The sequence below is a fragment of the Aythya marila genome (genome assembly GCF_965140915.1).
Source record: "Aythya marila genome assembly, chromosome: 5".
Lineage (NCBI taxonomy): Eukaryota > Metazoa > Chordata > Aves > Anseriformes > Anatidae > Aythya > Aythya marila.
The window spans coordinates 11,862,123-11,880,434 of NC_139046.1; the positions used below are offsets into that span (position 1 = coordinate 11,862,123).

An 18,312-nucleotide genomic window follows, 5' to 3' on the forward strand; every position below is an offset into this window, starting at 1 on the left:
TTTGAGAAGTACAACTCCTAGAAAGTTGTGAGATGTCTGCTACTGATCTGGAAGACTGATTGAAATTCTGTCTTGAAATTGTTACAAAAAAAAAAAAAAAAGTATTTAAAATTAAAATGTGTTTTCCCCCTTCTAGTTTGAACACTTTTCAACATTAGTAAGGCAGAGGCAGACAAATCAAAATTTTACCACATGGCATGTGTAGTATGGGAATGAATATGACATTACAAAGTTTCTGTGCATGTCCTTTGGGGATGAAAAAAAAAGCCCAAACAAATTAATAAAATGTGAGAGGCTAGAACTGTATAGTGTACAAAAAAACTTTTAACATACCTGAATTAGTATAAAATATTTTGTTTTACTTTCATCATTTATCTCATATCAGTGTCTGTACATTTAGACTATCTTCAGTCACGCAGTTTTGATTTTAAAGTACATACTGTTTGTGTTCAGTCTATCAAAATCTCTGTGCATTTTAGAAGAACGTGTGAATTTTACATACTACAGGAAGGGCACCAAAACCCAGCATTATGTACAAAAATGTAGGTACGTATATGTTCATATATGACGGGTGAAGATTGAGGCTAGATATTCTTATTGATGGAGTCTTTCCAAAAGTACCATTATCCCTATTTGTAGATGTCAGGTCTCTACTCTCCAATCCAGTTCCAATGGAGACCAGAAATTCTGCTGGGGTAACACTGTTGGCTTCCACTGCAAATGCAGCTGTGGTTTTGGCTTTGCTGCAGCTCACCAGGTCATGAGCAGTAGTTACCTGTAAGAGAAGAATCACGGGCAGGTTTTCCTGTTCTGCCCTTTTCCCATCACCAGTCACTGGAGGTGAGTTATGAACTTACTGATGCAAAATGCAGACATTCTTGAAGAGCTTTGGGTGGTTCTGTGTACAAATGCTGCCATCAAGTGGATATACATAGCAGAAGGTGACAACTAATAGTGAGGATATTATTCTGAAAGAGGAAGGTAGATACAGAGATCAAGATTAAATCAGTTTGCTGTTGTTTTTGCAAGTTTAATGAGGCAAATTATTATAACATTTTTGGTCTAACCAAAACTTCTGTTTAAGGCTGGTTTAGTCCGTTTTTTGTTTGTTTGTTTGTTTGTTTTTGTTTTGTTTTAAATTATTATTATTATTATTATTATTATTATTATTATTATTATTATTATTATTATTATTATTATTATTATTATTATTATTATTATTATACCACTTCCCTGTTCCAGCTTCTTTGAATCTCAGACTTGCCTGTGATAGACCACAATGATAAGAGTTTTGCCCTGTGCCTGCAAAATTTGTCTGGCTTTCTAAGGATAAGGACTATAAATTGCATTGTATTCCCATTAATTTGTCTGAAATCTTGACTCAGATGTGAGACTTAGGAAATGGGTAAGGTCTGCTGCCTTACCAAAGGCAAAAAGGCTTTCTTTTTGAGATTTAGAGATAGTGACCAAAATTGATTAGTATTTTTCTTCAAATCCCAGAGGAACAGTTCAGTGTGTATTTGAAATTGAGATACTCCTCTTTATATAGCATTGTTTTTCCTATTGCAAAGCTTTTAAACAAACATATCCTCATTTTCTACAAGAAAATTAGGAAAAAATCAAAATATTTCTTGATGTTATAAGAGAAAAATCTGATATACAGTACGGATTCTGGGCTTGGTCTCAATTATGGCTACAGAGATGCAGCAAAGCTGGATTGTCTTCATGAGCCTCAAGTGTTGGCTCCAATCTGGGTTGAGCAACCACAAGTCTTCTCTCAAGACTCTTCTTTCACCTAAGCCAGGCAGAACTGGATATTTTCCTAGGCTGTGTGACATTCAGGAATGCAAGATTTGTCCATGGCTCATTCACAAGAAATGCGTAGCAAATGAGATGTGTTTTGGAAAATCAACAGTGTATGCATAGTACGTGTGCAATAATTTAGTGTGCTTTGGATGCATATACACATAGTCCTGCCAGGAAAGCCCTGGGGGGAGAGAGGGGGAAGGAGACCTATATCTGCAGCAAGTTGTTTTGCCCTTAAGGCTGCAATGGTAAATAAATTTTGCCAAGGCACAGACAAATTTAAGAACCTGGAGAGGGAAGGAGGGAAGGACGTAATTTTGAAAATTATCTTATTCAAGCAGTGCAATATGGATCACTGTCTTCTGTGATGGTTTGTATACATTCCTACAGCCAGGTCATAAACACTTCTTTACCTTCAAAATCTGAAAATCTGCTTTAAGTAGGAATACCGTGGTCCATCTGGATCTAAATATTTATTTAAAAACAGAGCTCAGATCATCAGCCAAGAAAAGACCAACTGTACTGTTGTGGAGATATCATCAGCAAATGGTTTAGTATTTACAAATAGAATACTTATTAATCAAAAGCAATACATACTTTATTGGTTCATGAACAGATATCAAAAACAGCAGTAAAAAGACAAGCCATGTATGTATTATCTGTCAGACAACCTGGTCCAGAGTTTGGTGGTTGCTACTTCATAAATTCTACTTATACAGCAACAAGATTTCTCCCACTCCATGGCCACACACACATACCCCAAAAAAAAAAAAAAAAAAAAAAAAAAAAAAAGAGAGAGAGAAGAAGAAACCAAAAAACAAACAGAAAACATACAGAAAACAAACAAACGTTCCCAACCTGTCTCTAAGAGCCTTATCTTTGTGGAGCATCTATGGGTCTTTTTTGTTTATTTATCAGGAACAAAGGCTAAGATTTTTTAAAAAGGGATAAACAAAATGAAAATACTTTTTACTGTATTCAGCTATAGGCTAGGGAGAAGAGGAAGCCACTGTCCTTAACCGATGAGTGCAAACTCTCCTATCCTGTCCCTCAGCCTAGTTTTCCTTATTTATTTATTTATAGGCAATAAGGCAGAAGCAGGGTCTGAGGCTCATAGACATCATTACTTGACTAAGGCAGAGCATTAAGAAATCACAAGAGTGAGACACAGCAATATAGGTTGGTGCCTCTGGCAACAGGCTTCATAGACACATTGTTCTGTGTCTCATTAATGACAAATATGTAGAATAAACACAAAATCGAAGTGATATCAGTGCTCTTTGTCTCCATATCAGTGTTTCTGAGGAAAGTTTATTTTAAAATTCTTTCTTTAGAGACCTGCAGGCTATTGTTGCAAATACTGTAGCTTTCTTAAACTTAAATCTCCCTTATCACTCCAGGTCTCCGTCACTTTTGTAGTGAGCAGACCTTAGAGCTATTCATTATATGCATGTGACAGATTCCCATACATATGTTTATCTTCTCCATTCCAGAAAATAATTACAGTTATTATTTTTTTCCAGCCTTTCATGTTTTAGATAAGACTTTTCTACTTCAGAGAATATAGCAGGACAAGAGCAGCCTCTTATACTGCTTCACTACCAATGATAAAAAGGATGCCAGGAGCTGAAATCAGTTTTTTACATGGTGAGCTACTGACCTCTTCAAAGAGGATCTCCTGTCTATAAATGAGGGTATATACTGTGCTGGGAGAGCTGCCAACAAGGTTACCGTGGCCAAACATCATGTGGCAGTTCATAAATATGAATTATTATAATTTCCTGCATCCTGTATTTTAAACACAAGGCTAGTTACTTGAAGCTTTGTTGTAGCCTTAAGTGGAATGAGTTGTTAAGGGCTGATGAAGCCTCTGTTGACAAGGAGTGGAAAGGTGCACAGCTGCATAGGTGACAACCACGGCAAAGCTGCTCACAGCAAGGGTGACATGAGAACCCCATTAATACCTAAGGTAAAGCTAAACCCAGGATGATTGGGCTAAATGAGGAAATAAGGTATTGTCTTCACAGTTTATTTTCACAATGCATTGGCATAATGTCATACAAATATGCACAAATCTGCCCTGCTTAGATCCTGTCCCCTAGGGTACCTCTGCCCAGGAGCCCCCTGCAGCTTGAGCCATCTTTTTCATTGGACTCTGACATGCTTCCCCAGCATGTAACTGTGCCTTGGTAGTTGTTTACTGAAATGGCACTAGCTTCACTCTCCTTCACAACAAGTTTGGCTCTGTGAGCTTTCTAGGTTCATGGGTCACCTCCGGAGCAAGCAGACATACAAGACTGGATTTTACATGTGTACTAGGGGCTTAAGCTCCCATTATAGGCATGGTACACAGAGCTGACACAGAGTATAGAGAATTGCTTGGCTCACTGAGCCCTTAGGTGTATAGAGACATTCAATAAACTGTTGTGCATTAAGGCATCCAGACCAGTCTGACAGATATGATGAGTCTTTCTGCTGTGCATTGCCCAGTTAGGTCAAGTGTCTAGCCTGAAAATGCTTCAAATAACACTAGATACCTCTAGGTCTGCAAGTATAGGCTACTGGGTACCTATACGCTGAATCACAAAACACTCTCTGTTCAGCAGAATAGTTCTCCAGCCTGCAACAGACACCAGTTACTAGCTCTCTATGGACTGTAACAGGAGCCTAGGTGTTTAGCTGGCAAACTCCAAAATTTAGGTTTCTTAATGTGAAAGCCACCCTTAGACTTAAGGGTGAGAAACATATTTTTGAAGCACAGTAATTTCCATCACTATTTTTGCACTAATGAAGTTTTCACTTCACACCATTAAGTTATTTCTTTTTACTGAATTCTGGTAAGTAATATACAGGTCAGAATTAATCACAGATGCTAAATTGCTAGATGAAGAAAGTTTAAAGGTAAGCATATCAGTGAATTGACATGAAAACGAGAAAATATTCAACAGTCAAATTGCTTCAGTAAGAACATACCACCAGAGCTGGTATTTGCTCAGATGTAATTTGCAATTCTGAATATTTGCAATACAGTTCAGTTTTGGTACATCAGAACTTCTAATTACAGTTATTAAGTATTATGGTATCTTTTTTGTTGTAATAATTCATTTGTATCTGAAGTACTTTCTTGTAGAGTGTGTTTTCAGTGAGAATGTTGTCAACTCGATCAAGCATACCTGTATTTTTTCTAAATTTAGTAGCTAATGCTATTCGTTAACTGTTCAGAGGATCACAGCTGGTGTTAGATGGCTATCTAGTTACTCCACAAGAAATGACTGGGCATAGTTTCCAAAGGATGGCATAGGTGACCAAGTCAGCACCTCTGCAAGAATAGTTACGTTTGCACTATTATTGCCTCTACACTTACTTTCCCCATGTAGAATAGTAGGAAAATTTAACAAACAGAATGCTACATTTACTTTTGCTTTGCTTTGTCTGCACCTCATTTGCTTTCAGAGAAATAGCTCAAGATTTAAGAATAAGTGTAAATACAATATTGACTTATGACTGAGGTAAGGGCTTGCTACACTTAAACCAAATTTCCTGATTCAATCTCAGTTGTTGGTAATCTTGAGGTATCACAGATCTACCAAAATATTTTCGTATTCTGTTTTTTATTGTACATGTAGATAACTGAAGACTGTATGCTCTTTGCCTTTGCTCTTAGCCTAACACCCTAGTGGATCCTGAACAAAACATGTTAGTCTGCTGAACAAAAAAAAATATTAATATTGCAATGCAAACTGTGAAATGCTTTGAACACTTTCTTTACCTTCTCCCAGAGAGCTTGACATTTATAGCGAATAGAACTTTTAAATAACTTCTAACAAAACTTGAATGGGCTAAACAAACAACAAACAAACAAACAAACAAAAAAAACACAACACAACACTTCTGAGTACCTTAACAGACGGCTATGGCATCAGAAATAACAGGAAAAGACAGCGGAGTGACAAACTGTAGGTGCATGCAGGACAGAGAAGACACAAAAAATATGCTTCAACTACTCAACAGAAGTTTAAGGGTGGAAAGAACAGATATACTTCAGCCACACTTCTGCTACTGCCTCGTTAGACCAGGCAGCTGGGTTCCTTTCAAGAGGCACATAAAACTGAAAGTTTTGCTATTTTGACATCAGTCTGGAATCTGAACACTGATTCCTAGTGGATATCTAGTGTTTTGACTGATTTTGAATCAAAGCTGTGAGGTTCGAGTTATCCAACTTTTCTGATTATATCCAAATTGATACTAAAATAGTTCTATCACAGAATAGATCACAAGAAACAAACAAAACAAACAATAAAACCCTGAAATACATGTTTAAAATATATTGCTTTAAAAGAAACTTGTAAATTCCACTAGCTCAAGTTTTATGGCTTCAAATTTGATACTGCATACCTGGTTTCACTTTCATCTGGATTTCTAACTCATCTTTGCTATCATTGGTTGAAAAGTTCCTGGTTTTGATGAACATTCATCTTCCCAACAATAGTTTTAAGAGGGAGTATCAGTTTATTTAAAAATTTTTCATCTTGTTATTTATAAGCCAGCACTTTCCAAAAAAAGCATGTCAATACCATTTTCCCTGCTAGCTCTCTTCTTTGCAAAATGTTGCAAAGATATGATACAAGCAAGTATTACCAGCAATGATGCAAACTTGCTTTATTACTCATAACAATTGAGAGATGTATCACCAAAAAAAAAATCCCATGGTAACGTCCTATGCCATGTACTTCAATAATGCATGTATTTAAAAAAAAAAAAAAAAAAAAAAAAAAAAAAAAAAGAGAGAGAGAGAGAAAATAGGGAGAAAAAAAAAATGGCAAGCTGTATGAGCAGCTATTTATGGATTTGGGAATACCTTACTTACCAGACAGCTTAGAATCTGCTAAGAAACTTCTTATCTGGGGTGGCTGAGGAAGTAAATTATTCATTAAGGGCACCTACAGACATATGAAGGTATCAACATTCAAAGTGAATTTTTTTTTTATTTTTTAAGGTCCAAACAGTGCTAAACACATGGGCAGAATTGGTCCTTGTAATCTATTGACAGTCACAGACACAGCAAAAGGAGATATGTGAGGAGCAAAGGTCCAAGGTCCATTCAGGGGATAGGTCTGAAAGCAAATCTGGAGACAATTTGCAACACAAGCACAACGGGTCAATCCCACAGATGGGCTGGCTACCTACAGGGCAAGTCTGAGGTTCATCCAGGAACAGAAATAGAGGTGGAGACCCCCACTCCTGCAACAAAGCTCAAACCAGGACCAATAACCCTGGGCTGAGTTGAAAAAGGACCATGTGCAGGGAGTGGGTGGAGGCCCCAGGTGGGAGTGCTCAGGGATGTTAAGACCTATTAGTGCCCTCAGGCCCACGCAAATATTGTGTCTTTTCCTTGTTCTCAGGGATGCTTTTCATTCTTGAAATCTTGTCCACTCCATGAAATATAATACAAAAAAAGAAAAAATGAAGAATTTAAAGCAACATCCTCTTTCAAGTGACATCTATCTTTTCATTTCTCCTCACAACACCAGCATGAAAGATACTTCTCTTGGTAGAGTTCTTTGAGAAGTATGTCTGGAAAGATCGGAATCAGATCCTTTTAAATCTTGACCAGGTCTCTATACAGAAAGTTTGACCGAAGATATTAAACATATTTTTAATATGTTGGTAGATAAACAATTTATGGAGGCACCATCCAAAGCAATAGAGACCTGTAACCTGAAATTAATATCACAAAGACTTACTAGATTCTATAGGAAGAGTAATTTACCTTATAGGTGTGCAAAATTAACAAAACTGATTGGATAGGTGAGATACCAGCGCAAGTTTGCTCCTGTTGATCCCAATTGCTAATGTTTTGTTTATCATAGATGGAAGAAGAATTAGACAGGGACAGTTATGACAAGTTTTCTGAAGTATAGAATTTACAGATCAATAATTAAACCAGTAGAACCCTTATCTGCTGTTTATTCAAAATAAAATATAATAAAATAATAAAGCATAATCGATTAATTTACAGGTACTATATTTACCAAATAAACTAAGCACAAGACAAAAAAGCTGCAAAACAGTTCTAGTGGTATATTACATTTTATTTTACAAAACATAGCTGCCTTGAAAGTAAATCAGATTAACATTCCCTGATCTTTTTAGTCTTTTTTTTTTTTTTAATTATTATTATTTTTTACATTAATTTGGGGGAATGAAAAAATCCTTAGCAATACATATACATTAAAATTTTCTTCATTATCACTCAGCACAAGTTACACCAAATGCACCCACAAATATTAAGGCCAACCACAGGTAACAAGTTCAATCTATTTTTCATATTGCTATGAAAAGCTGCAAGTTGTTTTTGTTTTCAAGGGCCTAGATGGCAGTGTAGTTCTTAGTGTAATTAGTCAATTTGATCTTCTCTGGGAAGATAATATTAACAGAGAGGTTTTCCCCATTGCTAGACTTCAGAAAAAAGTTCTTTTTCTTGCGTAGGAGATGACTATATTTCGCATTAGCAAGCCACATTTCACATTTTGAAAAAAATACTATCCCAGTTGTACCCAAGACAACAAGACATGTAAGTAAGCCCAGTACAACAAAACATACCACTTGGCTTTTACTGAGCAAGGGATCTGCATTTTGGATTGTTTCTTTCATTGTTATTTTCAGGATTTCTTGTTCTTGATGATGCACTGATCTGTGATGAGCTTTTGGGGGTAGCTTGTAATTCTGCATACGCTTTGCGCCTGTATTCACTCCAAAGAGACTTGTGTTTTTGCTGTGATGTTTGCAGGTTGCACCAACAAATTCTGGCTTACAGATACATTCAAATCCTCCCTGTGGGTGTTCGCTGCATGTCCCTCCATTCTCACATGGGCCACTTGCACAGAATATGACACGGCTGCTGCAGAGCTTTCCCGTATAGCCATGGGGACAAAAACAGCTGAAACCCACACCAATATCTGTACACGTTGCTCCATTTTCACATGGGTTGGATTCACAGTCATCTCTATCTATTTCACAGAAGTTGCCAGCAAAACCAGAAGGGCACAGACAGGAAGCATGGGGTGCAAAACCATTGTCATCGATGCATGTTCCTCCATTCTGGCAGGGTGAGCTAGAATAGAGAACAAACACATACATACACAGAACTGAATCACAGTCCAAGGAAAGAAGCTATTAGGACACCCTTTGTATAATAAAAGGAAATGGTTTTCTTCATAAGAGCCAAAAACTAATGCAAATCTACTAAATTGGTCAAGTTGAATCAAGAATGAATTTATTCAACAGCTTTGTCAATACAGATTATAATATCTTCTGCCAACCCTTCAGACAGGATTAATATACCACTGTATAAATCCAACCTGAAGAGCTGTGAAGTGATTTTAAGTTATTTCAAATATTTTTCCAAATTATGTTTCCTAACATTTTCATAAGCTTAGAGCTATTTAGCTGAGCAACTGTTTGGACAAGACTGAACAATGACATTAGCAGCAAGATTTTCTTTTCCACCTGATTATTCTTAAGACAGTCTCCATATTGTATCGGCAGAGTGGATTTTTTTTGTATTGCCTCTTTGTTGCTCCATGACAGACAAAAAATGTAAAGATAAACAGATAATTTTTTGCAAACTGTTGTTGAGCAAAGGATTTTGAAAAAAATATTAAAAAAAAATTTAAAAATATACATGAGATGGTGTCAGCATTAGCAAAGCAGCTGTAATGTGAGAACAAGATGAGGAAACCAAATGTTTCCAAACCTTTTGAGAACTTAATTATGAATAGCCTGGTACTATGTTTTAAGTGATGTCAAGTCACTTTTTTTTTTTCATCTTTGCAATGTAACTGTGCCTTACCAGGTGTATGGCCAAAAGATAGGGCCATCTACTGACAGAAAAGCACAAAAGCTGCTAATTCAGTGGAGCTATTCAAAGCAGATGTAGTCCTTTAACTGGCCTTGTTGGCTGAAAAAGGGTCTGGGGTCATGTGTTTACAAGTAAAGATCAAAGCCACTTTCATGGCAATTCACTGTACATGAACAAAGCATTTAAAACTTACCTTTTAAAAATGGATCTGAGGTAATGAGAGGCAGCATTACACTTGACAAAGCTGACTACAAGCCTATTTGACTAGTTTTCCTAACAACTATAAATCTCTAAAGACATACAGCACAGTACCAGGATACAGCTGAAAAGTCCAAGCATTTTTTACATGTTACATTTCCAGGGGAAAGCCCTAGAGGTACTGAACATCTGCAGCTTTGTGAAAGCTGACATTTCACATTTGTCAGTGGCCATTACAGATTCTTATATTGGGATACAGAGGTTTAAGAAATCTGTTGATGCCTTGAGTGAGGCAACAGTGAAAGGAAAATAAGCGCCTGACTACAAATGGCCCCTGAGCACTGGTGGGATAAGGCTGAGCTACTCAAGTGCCCAGTTGTTTCCATGGGAATAGCTATTGTACAGACCACCCTGAGCAACTCCGGGTTTTCTGCAGTTTGAAACACTTGGTGGGCACTCATAAGGAGAGATAGACTACTGTGGTAAAGAGGTCATCTGCCTGTTTTTTCACTACTTACACACACACACACACACACACACACACACAAACCCCTCTCTGTCCTCTCATATTGTCCTTCACTGTAACTGTTACCTGGAAAAAAATGTTACCAAAAGATCGCACTGGAAGTCTGGAAACTGTATTATGAAAGCAAAATGAGTTGTCGCTAGACTTTGATATAGCACTTACTGGGCCAGTCTGGTGAGAACACGAGGTGCTCATGCAAATGAGAAGCTTTGCTACAATCACCAGCCTCTCTGTATGCTATAAGAAAAATATGGAACCTGTAGCTGTACAGTCCTTGAGTTATTGAATGGTTATGATCTATCTTGGAGAGTCTAGCACACTCTCTCGGCTTTAGAGGTTTCATGGAAAATCAGACTAACTGTTTTGGATCTGACAATATGCAGAAATTGGAACCCTCACTTGCAGGTCAAATTGCAGAAATGTAGGGAATTTGCAGGGAAATTGAAAGAAATTGCTGGAGAATGTAAGCACAAAATGATTTTTTGCCTAATTTTTATATAAAATGATTTTTTTTACACTTTCTCATAAGTATAAAAAAATAAAAACTGCTTAGAGGAAACATGAAAAATTTTGAAAATGAATTATTTATTTACTAATGAATCTCATTTACCTATTTTTTAATATGTTTAAGTGAATGATATTAGTAATCTCCTTGAATACATTCAGTTACTTCATATTTAAGTAACTGATAATAAACTGTAAATAACTGATAATAAAAATATTTATATTTAACATGCATTTAAGGCATGTTCAGCAAGGGTGGTGCATGAAGGACTTATTGTGGAAACATGGATATACCACTTCTTTGCTTTCCAAATACTCTGCCTTCATTTCAGAAAGCACCTTCTGGTTCTCTGCTTGAGACCAGATCTTCAAAGCATCACACAGACATCTCTAACACAGATACACCTGGTAGATTCTGTAGACACCAGAAAAATTACTTTGATTTGTGAATTGGCTTGGTGCTATCTATGAATATTAACTTAGGAACCAGTGGCAGTAGTTAGTAATATCAACATTTTTAACTATGCCACTGATACAGAGAGGTAGGATACAGAAGTGGGATGAAAGTGAGATGACCTCTTATGATAAGGTCTCTTCCCAGGATGTGAGGTGCACTCTCCAGCAGACTATAAAATATTAATAGACATGTACTGCTTATAGTGAGAACATTTTTTTTTTCCACTACAGCTGTCTTCTGCTCATTTTCCTCATAAAGACACAACTTCCTAGAGAAAAGGAATTGCTGTTTCAAGAATGTTGTTTTGTTATGATTTTTTTTTCCATGATTTCCAAACTATTTAATGAGTATTCAGTTTGAACTGAGAGTACTATCACAAAGGTATTTATCCACATGGAGAAGATCCCACAGTCTGCTCTTCTCCAGGCTAAATTATCCAGCTCTCGCAGCCTCTCCTCATAGGAGGGGTGCTCCAGTCCCTTCATCATCTTCACGGGCCTGTGCTGTACTCTCTGCAGTATGACCTCATCCTCACGTAGTGGAAAACAGAACTGAACCCAGTGCTCCAAATGTTTCTCACCAGTGTTGAGCAGAGGGGAAATATCACCTTCAACCTGCTCCCAACCCTGTTCTAACATCTTATTTCTCTTAGAGAATGGAAGGAAATCCCCTCCCACATCCTCTTCTCATAGAATTGAGATTATCTCCCTCAGTAAACCCTTGACATACCATCTTATGTATGGTAAGAAAATGACAGGCTGGTGAACTAGGTGATTTTGTACAGAAAGCTTGTGGGTTGGTTATGGTTCGTATTACTGTACCTTGATTTTGCATAAAATTATCCCTCTAGAGGTGATCTCACTAGAGGTGAGAACATGTGATGGCAGGTTACTACTTACTAAAATCATGGCAAGGCATAAATTCATCACAACAAAGTGTGCAAACTATCACGTTTAGTACTCAAATTATACACATGAACTCATATTTTTAATGTGTAATTTTTTACAGAATAACTGAACAGATTTGCAAAGTTTGCTAAAAATATCAGTAACTAAATAATTGTCCTAGCAGAAGAACTACATATTTTAGCGTAGAGATATCTTCACTTAGCTACGAAATCTGAAGAATGTTCAGTAGGAATGTAGATTTTAAATTCACACCAGAAATCAATATTTACCCATTAATAATGCAAGGTCCTTTTTTGAGATGGCAATTTTTTCCTGTAAATCCCTGGGCACAAAGACAAATATATCCTCCATCACCAGTCTCTATGCATGTTGAGTTATTGGTGCAGGGCTTTGCAGAACATGGGTGAATATCTGTTTAAAAACAAACAAAAATATTTTTTTAGTTGTATTAAAACACTTTTGAATAAAATGAAAGCTGAACTGTCAGCAGATGACCAGAATCAGGGCTCAAATAAAGTTAGGAGAAAGAATCTGTAAATAGTAAAGAATAGTTTAAATAAAATGTACATGTATCTTTATCTATCGTTCATCCTGCATTGAAGAAAGAACTTCTAAGGGGCATAGTCATCCTCTTACAGCCTTGGCTTATCCATAAACAGAATTCTGATAAAGTAAAACGGAACAGGGAATTCTCCCCTCTCCCTGCCCAACAACCCATCATTATGTGCTTATAAACAAACATTTCATAACAACAGAGATCAGCAGATTACAAAGTCTCTCAAGAGTTCATCTTTTGGCTTGGCTGCATCTAACCCTTACATAACTGTACCAGAATAGAGAGCTGTATGGTGTGTTTTCACCCAAAGTCACACATCTAATTTTCTTTACTGTTTCCCTGCTGAGCAACTTCCCACTTGAACGATTAGCAATTTTTTAAAATAATTAAAATTAAATAAACAAACAAGTGCATATTTTAGCAAACTAATGGAGCAGCTGCATTGAGGAGCTGGCTGCAAGTTATATGATGTCTCTAACACTTCTGTGTACAAACACATTTTCTGAAAAGATGAAAAAGATTTAAGGGCATTTATATGCTAGTTCCCATAGCATAACATGAAAGGTAGATGATATCATGAGCTACTGCAAAATTTTAACCACAACAAAACACTTCAATAACCTTAGCTTTTGAATATAATCTTCCTTGGATAATGAACTCTATTTTCTAATATGTTCATCTGTTCTCATTATAAGACAACCTCTTTGCAAGCTCTGTGAGTGTAAGCTCCAGTTTTCTCAAGGACCAAAATAATCATGAATGAGGGAAACCTTGCTCTGTGCATCCTTGTTCTAGGTGTACATATACCCAATTTCAAGGATGTTTCCAGAGGATAAGATACCGTGGCTTTCAGGCAGGCCGGTGGTGCAGCCCGTGGCAAAGAGGTTAATCATCAGCATCAACACCAATTTCTCTCTTTAAGTGCCATGCCTGTCCAAGTGGTTGCAATAATAGTCATAAATGATACCACTAATCCTGGTCTACATATTTACAGTGGATCAAACACAACCTATAATCTGCAAGCCTATAAATTATAAGGTATGTCATTCTTCATCTGAGCTGAAAACCAGATAGCCTATGGTAAATATAAAGGCTACATAGTCAGAGGCATTAGCAAACCACTCAATAACCTCAAATAGTTACAGAAAGGAAGTTCCATAACCCATACTAAGGAGATTATACACTAACTCTCCTAGAAAATGGAGAAAGAGAACAACACCATTCAGTTACCTCTTTTTCTCTAGTGTTTAGCAAGCAAATAAGGTGCTGAGACCGTATCTATATTTTACAGAAATTTCAGAAGTTAACAGCAGTGGCCAAGTGAATTTTGGACCTATATCTGGGTTTTGCTATCCTGGTGCGTTGGTATTTGCTGACAGCTGGCAACATTAAAACAGTGGCTATGCCAGAAACCCCCTGGCAAATATTACTCTTTCTATAGCAGCAAAAATGAAGCATGTCAAGCAAATCCCAAAACTAATGACCTTATGTCAGCCTCCACAGAAACAATATAAATGTAGCTTTCTAACAAGGCTTATCACATTACACACCTGAAGCTAAAAATTGTTTCCTGTAGCTACAAAATGTCAATTAATGACACTTGTTTGTGAAATTATAATGGTTTTGGCCTCCTGTCATCACACACAAAAACACAGTATTAGAAGAGGGAGGCAAGGAATCTCATATTGCATGGTAAATATTGATAGGTTTGTACTTCCATATTTAAAAGATAGTTATGTGTATATAACAATGGTCGCCAAATGAATGGGAACCATCATTTTGTCCTTTTGTCCTTTTTCCTAACCTGATCAAGTTTCATTTAGTGATACCTGTTAACGAGTTATAGCAGTCTGTAATGACTTTATACAGCCAGGAAACCAAAACCAACACAACCTTTTGGCAAAGGATGTGGAGATCAGTGGTTGAGCAATTAACCCCATTTTTGGTTAAAGTGCTTTCATGGGTCAGTAGAACAACCTTCCAGTGGCAAGGAAACTAGGACTCTTGATACCTTGTTCTACTTAGAGTAAATAAATCCACTGAGATGAAAGACTTCCAATATAATTTGTGCCTCTAGATGAAAAGATGATTATTTCTTTTTGGCTGAGAATTCTTGCCACATCTTCATGGGGATCTAAATGCAAATTGGCAAAGAAGACTCTGAGGTAACACTGAGCATTGCAAAAAGTAATAGTTTCTGGACTTAAGGGATATCTATTTTGTCTTATAAAACTATCATAATGAATATGTATTAAACTATTATTTTTCCCTAAAGGTAGGGATATAGGTCCAACAGAATTGTTTTCCATCCTAAATACTGGTTGCAAGAAGGAAGGTTGCCAAGCTCAGAAATGTGAAGACCTTTAATTGCTTAGAAGTTCAGCCAGGTGTTTAGATTTTTTTTTGTTGTTGTTTTGTTTATTATTATTTTTTAAAGTATGTTCAACTAGAAAACTTCATATGAATTTAATTGTGTAGATGGTACCTTTAAAAAATCTGGTCCTTCATGATCACTGACAACTGATAGAGCTGAGCCTCCTAAGTTGGCAATTGGGAATTTTTCTGTCTAATTTCATAAATCTGTGATTGTACACCACAGACCCATTCAGAGGAACCCATTCCCCTTTACTAATTATAATGAAAATCCTTTTGTTTGTTCCAGGTATGAAGACATCAGTGAGAGATGTCTAGAAAAACATAATTAATGTATTTATTTCTGAAAGTTTACAGTCACATCTGCACCAGTGCTACTACAGTTCTTGCAAACATACCAGGACTAGCTTCAAACAAAGGAGCCTGAATATGCCTTTGTGTGCAGTTGGTGTGTACAGGCTGCAAATTCTGATGAGAAGGTGAGTGATTACCTAAGCACCTTGCACCAACCTTCATGCCACTGCAAGGATGCACTACCAGAAACCTTGAGTCTTTTAGTCATCTTGAAAATTTTATTCTATTCATACTGCATCATAATTAACTACTCTTTTGGGTATTCATTGGCAGACCACAGCCATGCTCTACAAATTAGAAACTGTATAACAACAAAAGCCTGAATTTGAAGCAGAGAGAACAAGGTCCTGGACGTTTGTCCTCTTCCAGCTGCAATTATGCAAACTGAAGTGGTGCATGCTTCTGGATGCTCATGCCATTTCTGTCCCCTTGGATATCTTGGCTGAACACTCATCTGTTTATGTCAGCCAAAACAAACCAGCTCAACAAAGTCCAGTTCTTCAAGTTACTTATGCTAACCTGGCTCATTCTGACAGGAAAGGGGTGAGCAAGTGCACTCTGTGCTTATTACCTCAGGTCCAGGAGGAAAGCAGTAGCCTGATTGGACAGACCTTTTTCTCAGTTATACTAATGCTACTCCACTGAATCATCACTAGGTTGAGGAATAAATATTAATCTAATAAGAAGCATTAATATTGTCTTTCTGTACAGAAATTATTATATATATATTGTGTCAGGTAAATATTTCAAATTATCTAATATAAAGATGTGTGTTTTTTATCAAAAAGACTTATATGACTTCAAGTGAGCAGGTTTTTTTTTTTTTTTTTTTTTTTGTTAGCATTGTCCACAATGGTCAATATTTAAAAAATTATGAAGCTATGTGCTGCTTGCACATATGCCCAGTTATCAAAGACACTGCATTATTTTGTCTAAGTTATAGAAACTCCAGGTTTACATGCTGCTGTCCAGAGTATTTTTTAATAGTTATCCAGAAGGACTTTTGCAAGTCTCCATCACCAGATGGGGCTGTTTCACCTCAGTAGCTCAAGAATAAGAAAAGACGTGCAAACCTATGTCACAGAGGCTGCCAACCCAGCCCTCCTCACAGATGCACTGCCAGGGTTTGGCACAGCTGCCATGCAAACACCCAGGGAAAGGTACACACTGATTACAAAAAGCACCCTGCCAACCAGGCTGACACCTGAAAGAGATAAAAGACAAGATAGAGGCATAGTTTATTTTTAATAAACATAATTACAAGGATGTTCTGCTTTTCAAGGCAAAATAAATAAACTTTCAGATACAAAATTGGACTATGCAGCACATTGGAACAAAAAGATACCTTCAGTGCTTCCAGGATACTAGAAGCAGTTCATCTGAAGAAAACTGTATAATTCAGCGACAAAAAGTTAATAAATGTTAATCAATGTAAAGTCTTACTAGAATAATTAGGCTAAAAAAGCATCTAGATGTCTAAGCTCTACAACTCCAGTTACTGTATGCTAATAGAGTGCTGCTTCACTACAGTACCATATTTTCAGAGGACAAATTGTTTCAGTTTCTGTCTATTTTACAAGGACAATAAATTAATGTAGAAGTCTGTTCCTGAGCTAACAAGCATGTCTGACAGATTTTTTTACCTGCATTCACTGGGAAATTCACAAAATCCATTCACTGGGTGGCAGCCAGTTTTACAGTTCACACCTAGAAAAAGAGATTGTTAATATCAAAATAGAAAAATCAGCACTCAGAAATATATATATATATATATATATATATAGTGTCCTCTACACATTATTGGTGTTTTAAAAGAAACCACACTGTATAGTAAGAAGAAACCAGACTGCATAGTATTCTGATAGTATTTGTTACAGGTATGAAAATATGTATTTCAAGTTTCCCAAATGTTAAGTGAACCTAATCAGAAGCATGTTACATAGTGTTTCTATAGGGTGAGTGGAATGATGTAGAGAATGGATTGCAAAAGGATTCATAGTAAAACATGGTAGCATATGCGAAGTAAAACACTACTATACACTACTTGAAAATAGAAACTTCAGAGCAATTCTATAGATACAATTTCACAACATGCAACTCCAGTTGTATTATTTTAGAACTACTTAAAACTCAGAAATATCTTTAGTCAGAGAAAAAAAAAATCCGTGTAAAACAACTTACTTGTGTTAAATTTATTTCAACGTTACATCAGATGAAAAAAAGAAATCGTCACTTTGATTAAATAGTACAAGAATAACTGAATTACAAAGAAGAGGTCTCAGTCTCATTATTTTTTTTTGCCGTTTCCAACTATCAGCACCAAGCGCGTTCAGCGGTATGATGCCACCACTGACACCCTCCACGAGGGGCAGGGGAGATACCCCTCAGACGGGCAGTGAGGACGAGCTCCCTACAAAGAGCCAGGACCCTCAACCGGAGCAAACTTCAGGGGAAGCACCGAGTGCTTCGGGGTGCCGCGGGTGGGCTCCCCCCGCCGCCCTTAGCCCGGCCCCAGCAAACTCCGCCAAGTTTCCCACCCCGCTCCCCGCCGCCCCCCGGCCGGTACCTGGGGCTGCAGGGAGGACGAGGGGCAGCAAGCAGCAGCAGCAGCAGCAGCAGCCGAGGAGCCCGGCGGCACGCAGCCCCATGGCCGGGGAGGAAGAAGAGGAGGAGGCGGAGGCACCCCCGCCCGCAGCGCTGCAGGGGCGGGAGGAGGAGGAGGAAGAAAGGAGAAGAAGGAGAAGGAAGAGGAAGGCTGCCCAGGGCAGA

The 18,312-nt window shown here is 37.4% G+C and overlaps 1 protein-coding gene across 1 annotated transcript; it reads right to left on the reverse strand.

The window, feature by feature from the left end:
• Window positions 1-8,175: 8,175 nt before the first annotated feature.
• DLK1 (delta like non-canonical Notch ligand 1) lies at window positions 8,176-18,191 on the reverse strand (the record flags this gene model as incomplete). Its single annotated transcript, XM_082761747.1, has 5 exons — window positions 8,176-8,920; window positions 12,530-12,671; window positions 16,617-16,747; window positions 17,187-17,250; window positions 18,110-18,191. The coding sequence occupies 5 exons, from the start codon at window positions 18,189-18,191 to the stop codon at window positions 8,176-8,178; spliced, it is 1,164 nt and encodes a 387-aa protein (XP_082617873.1).
• Between the last annotated feature and the right edge of the window lie 121 nt (window positions 18,192-18,312).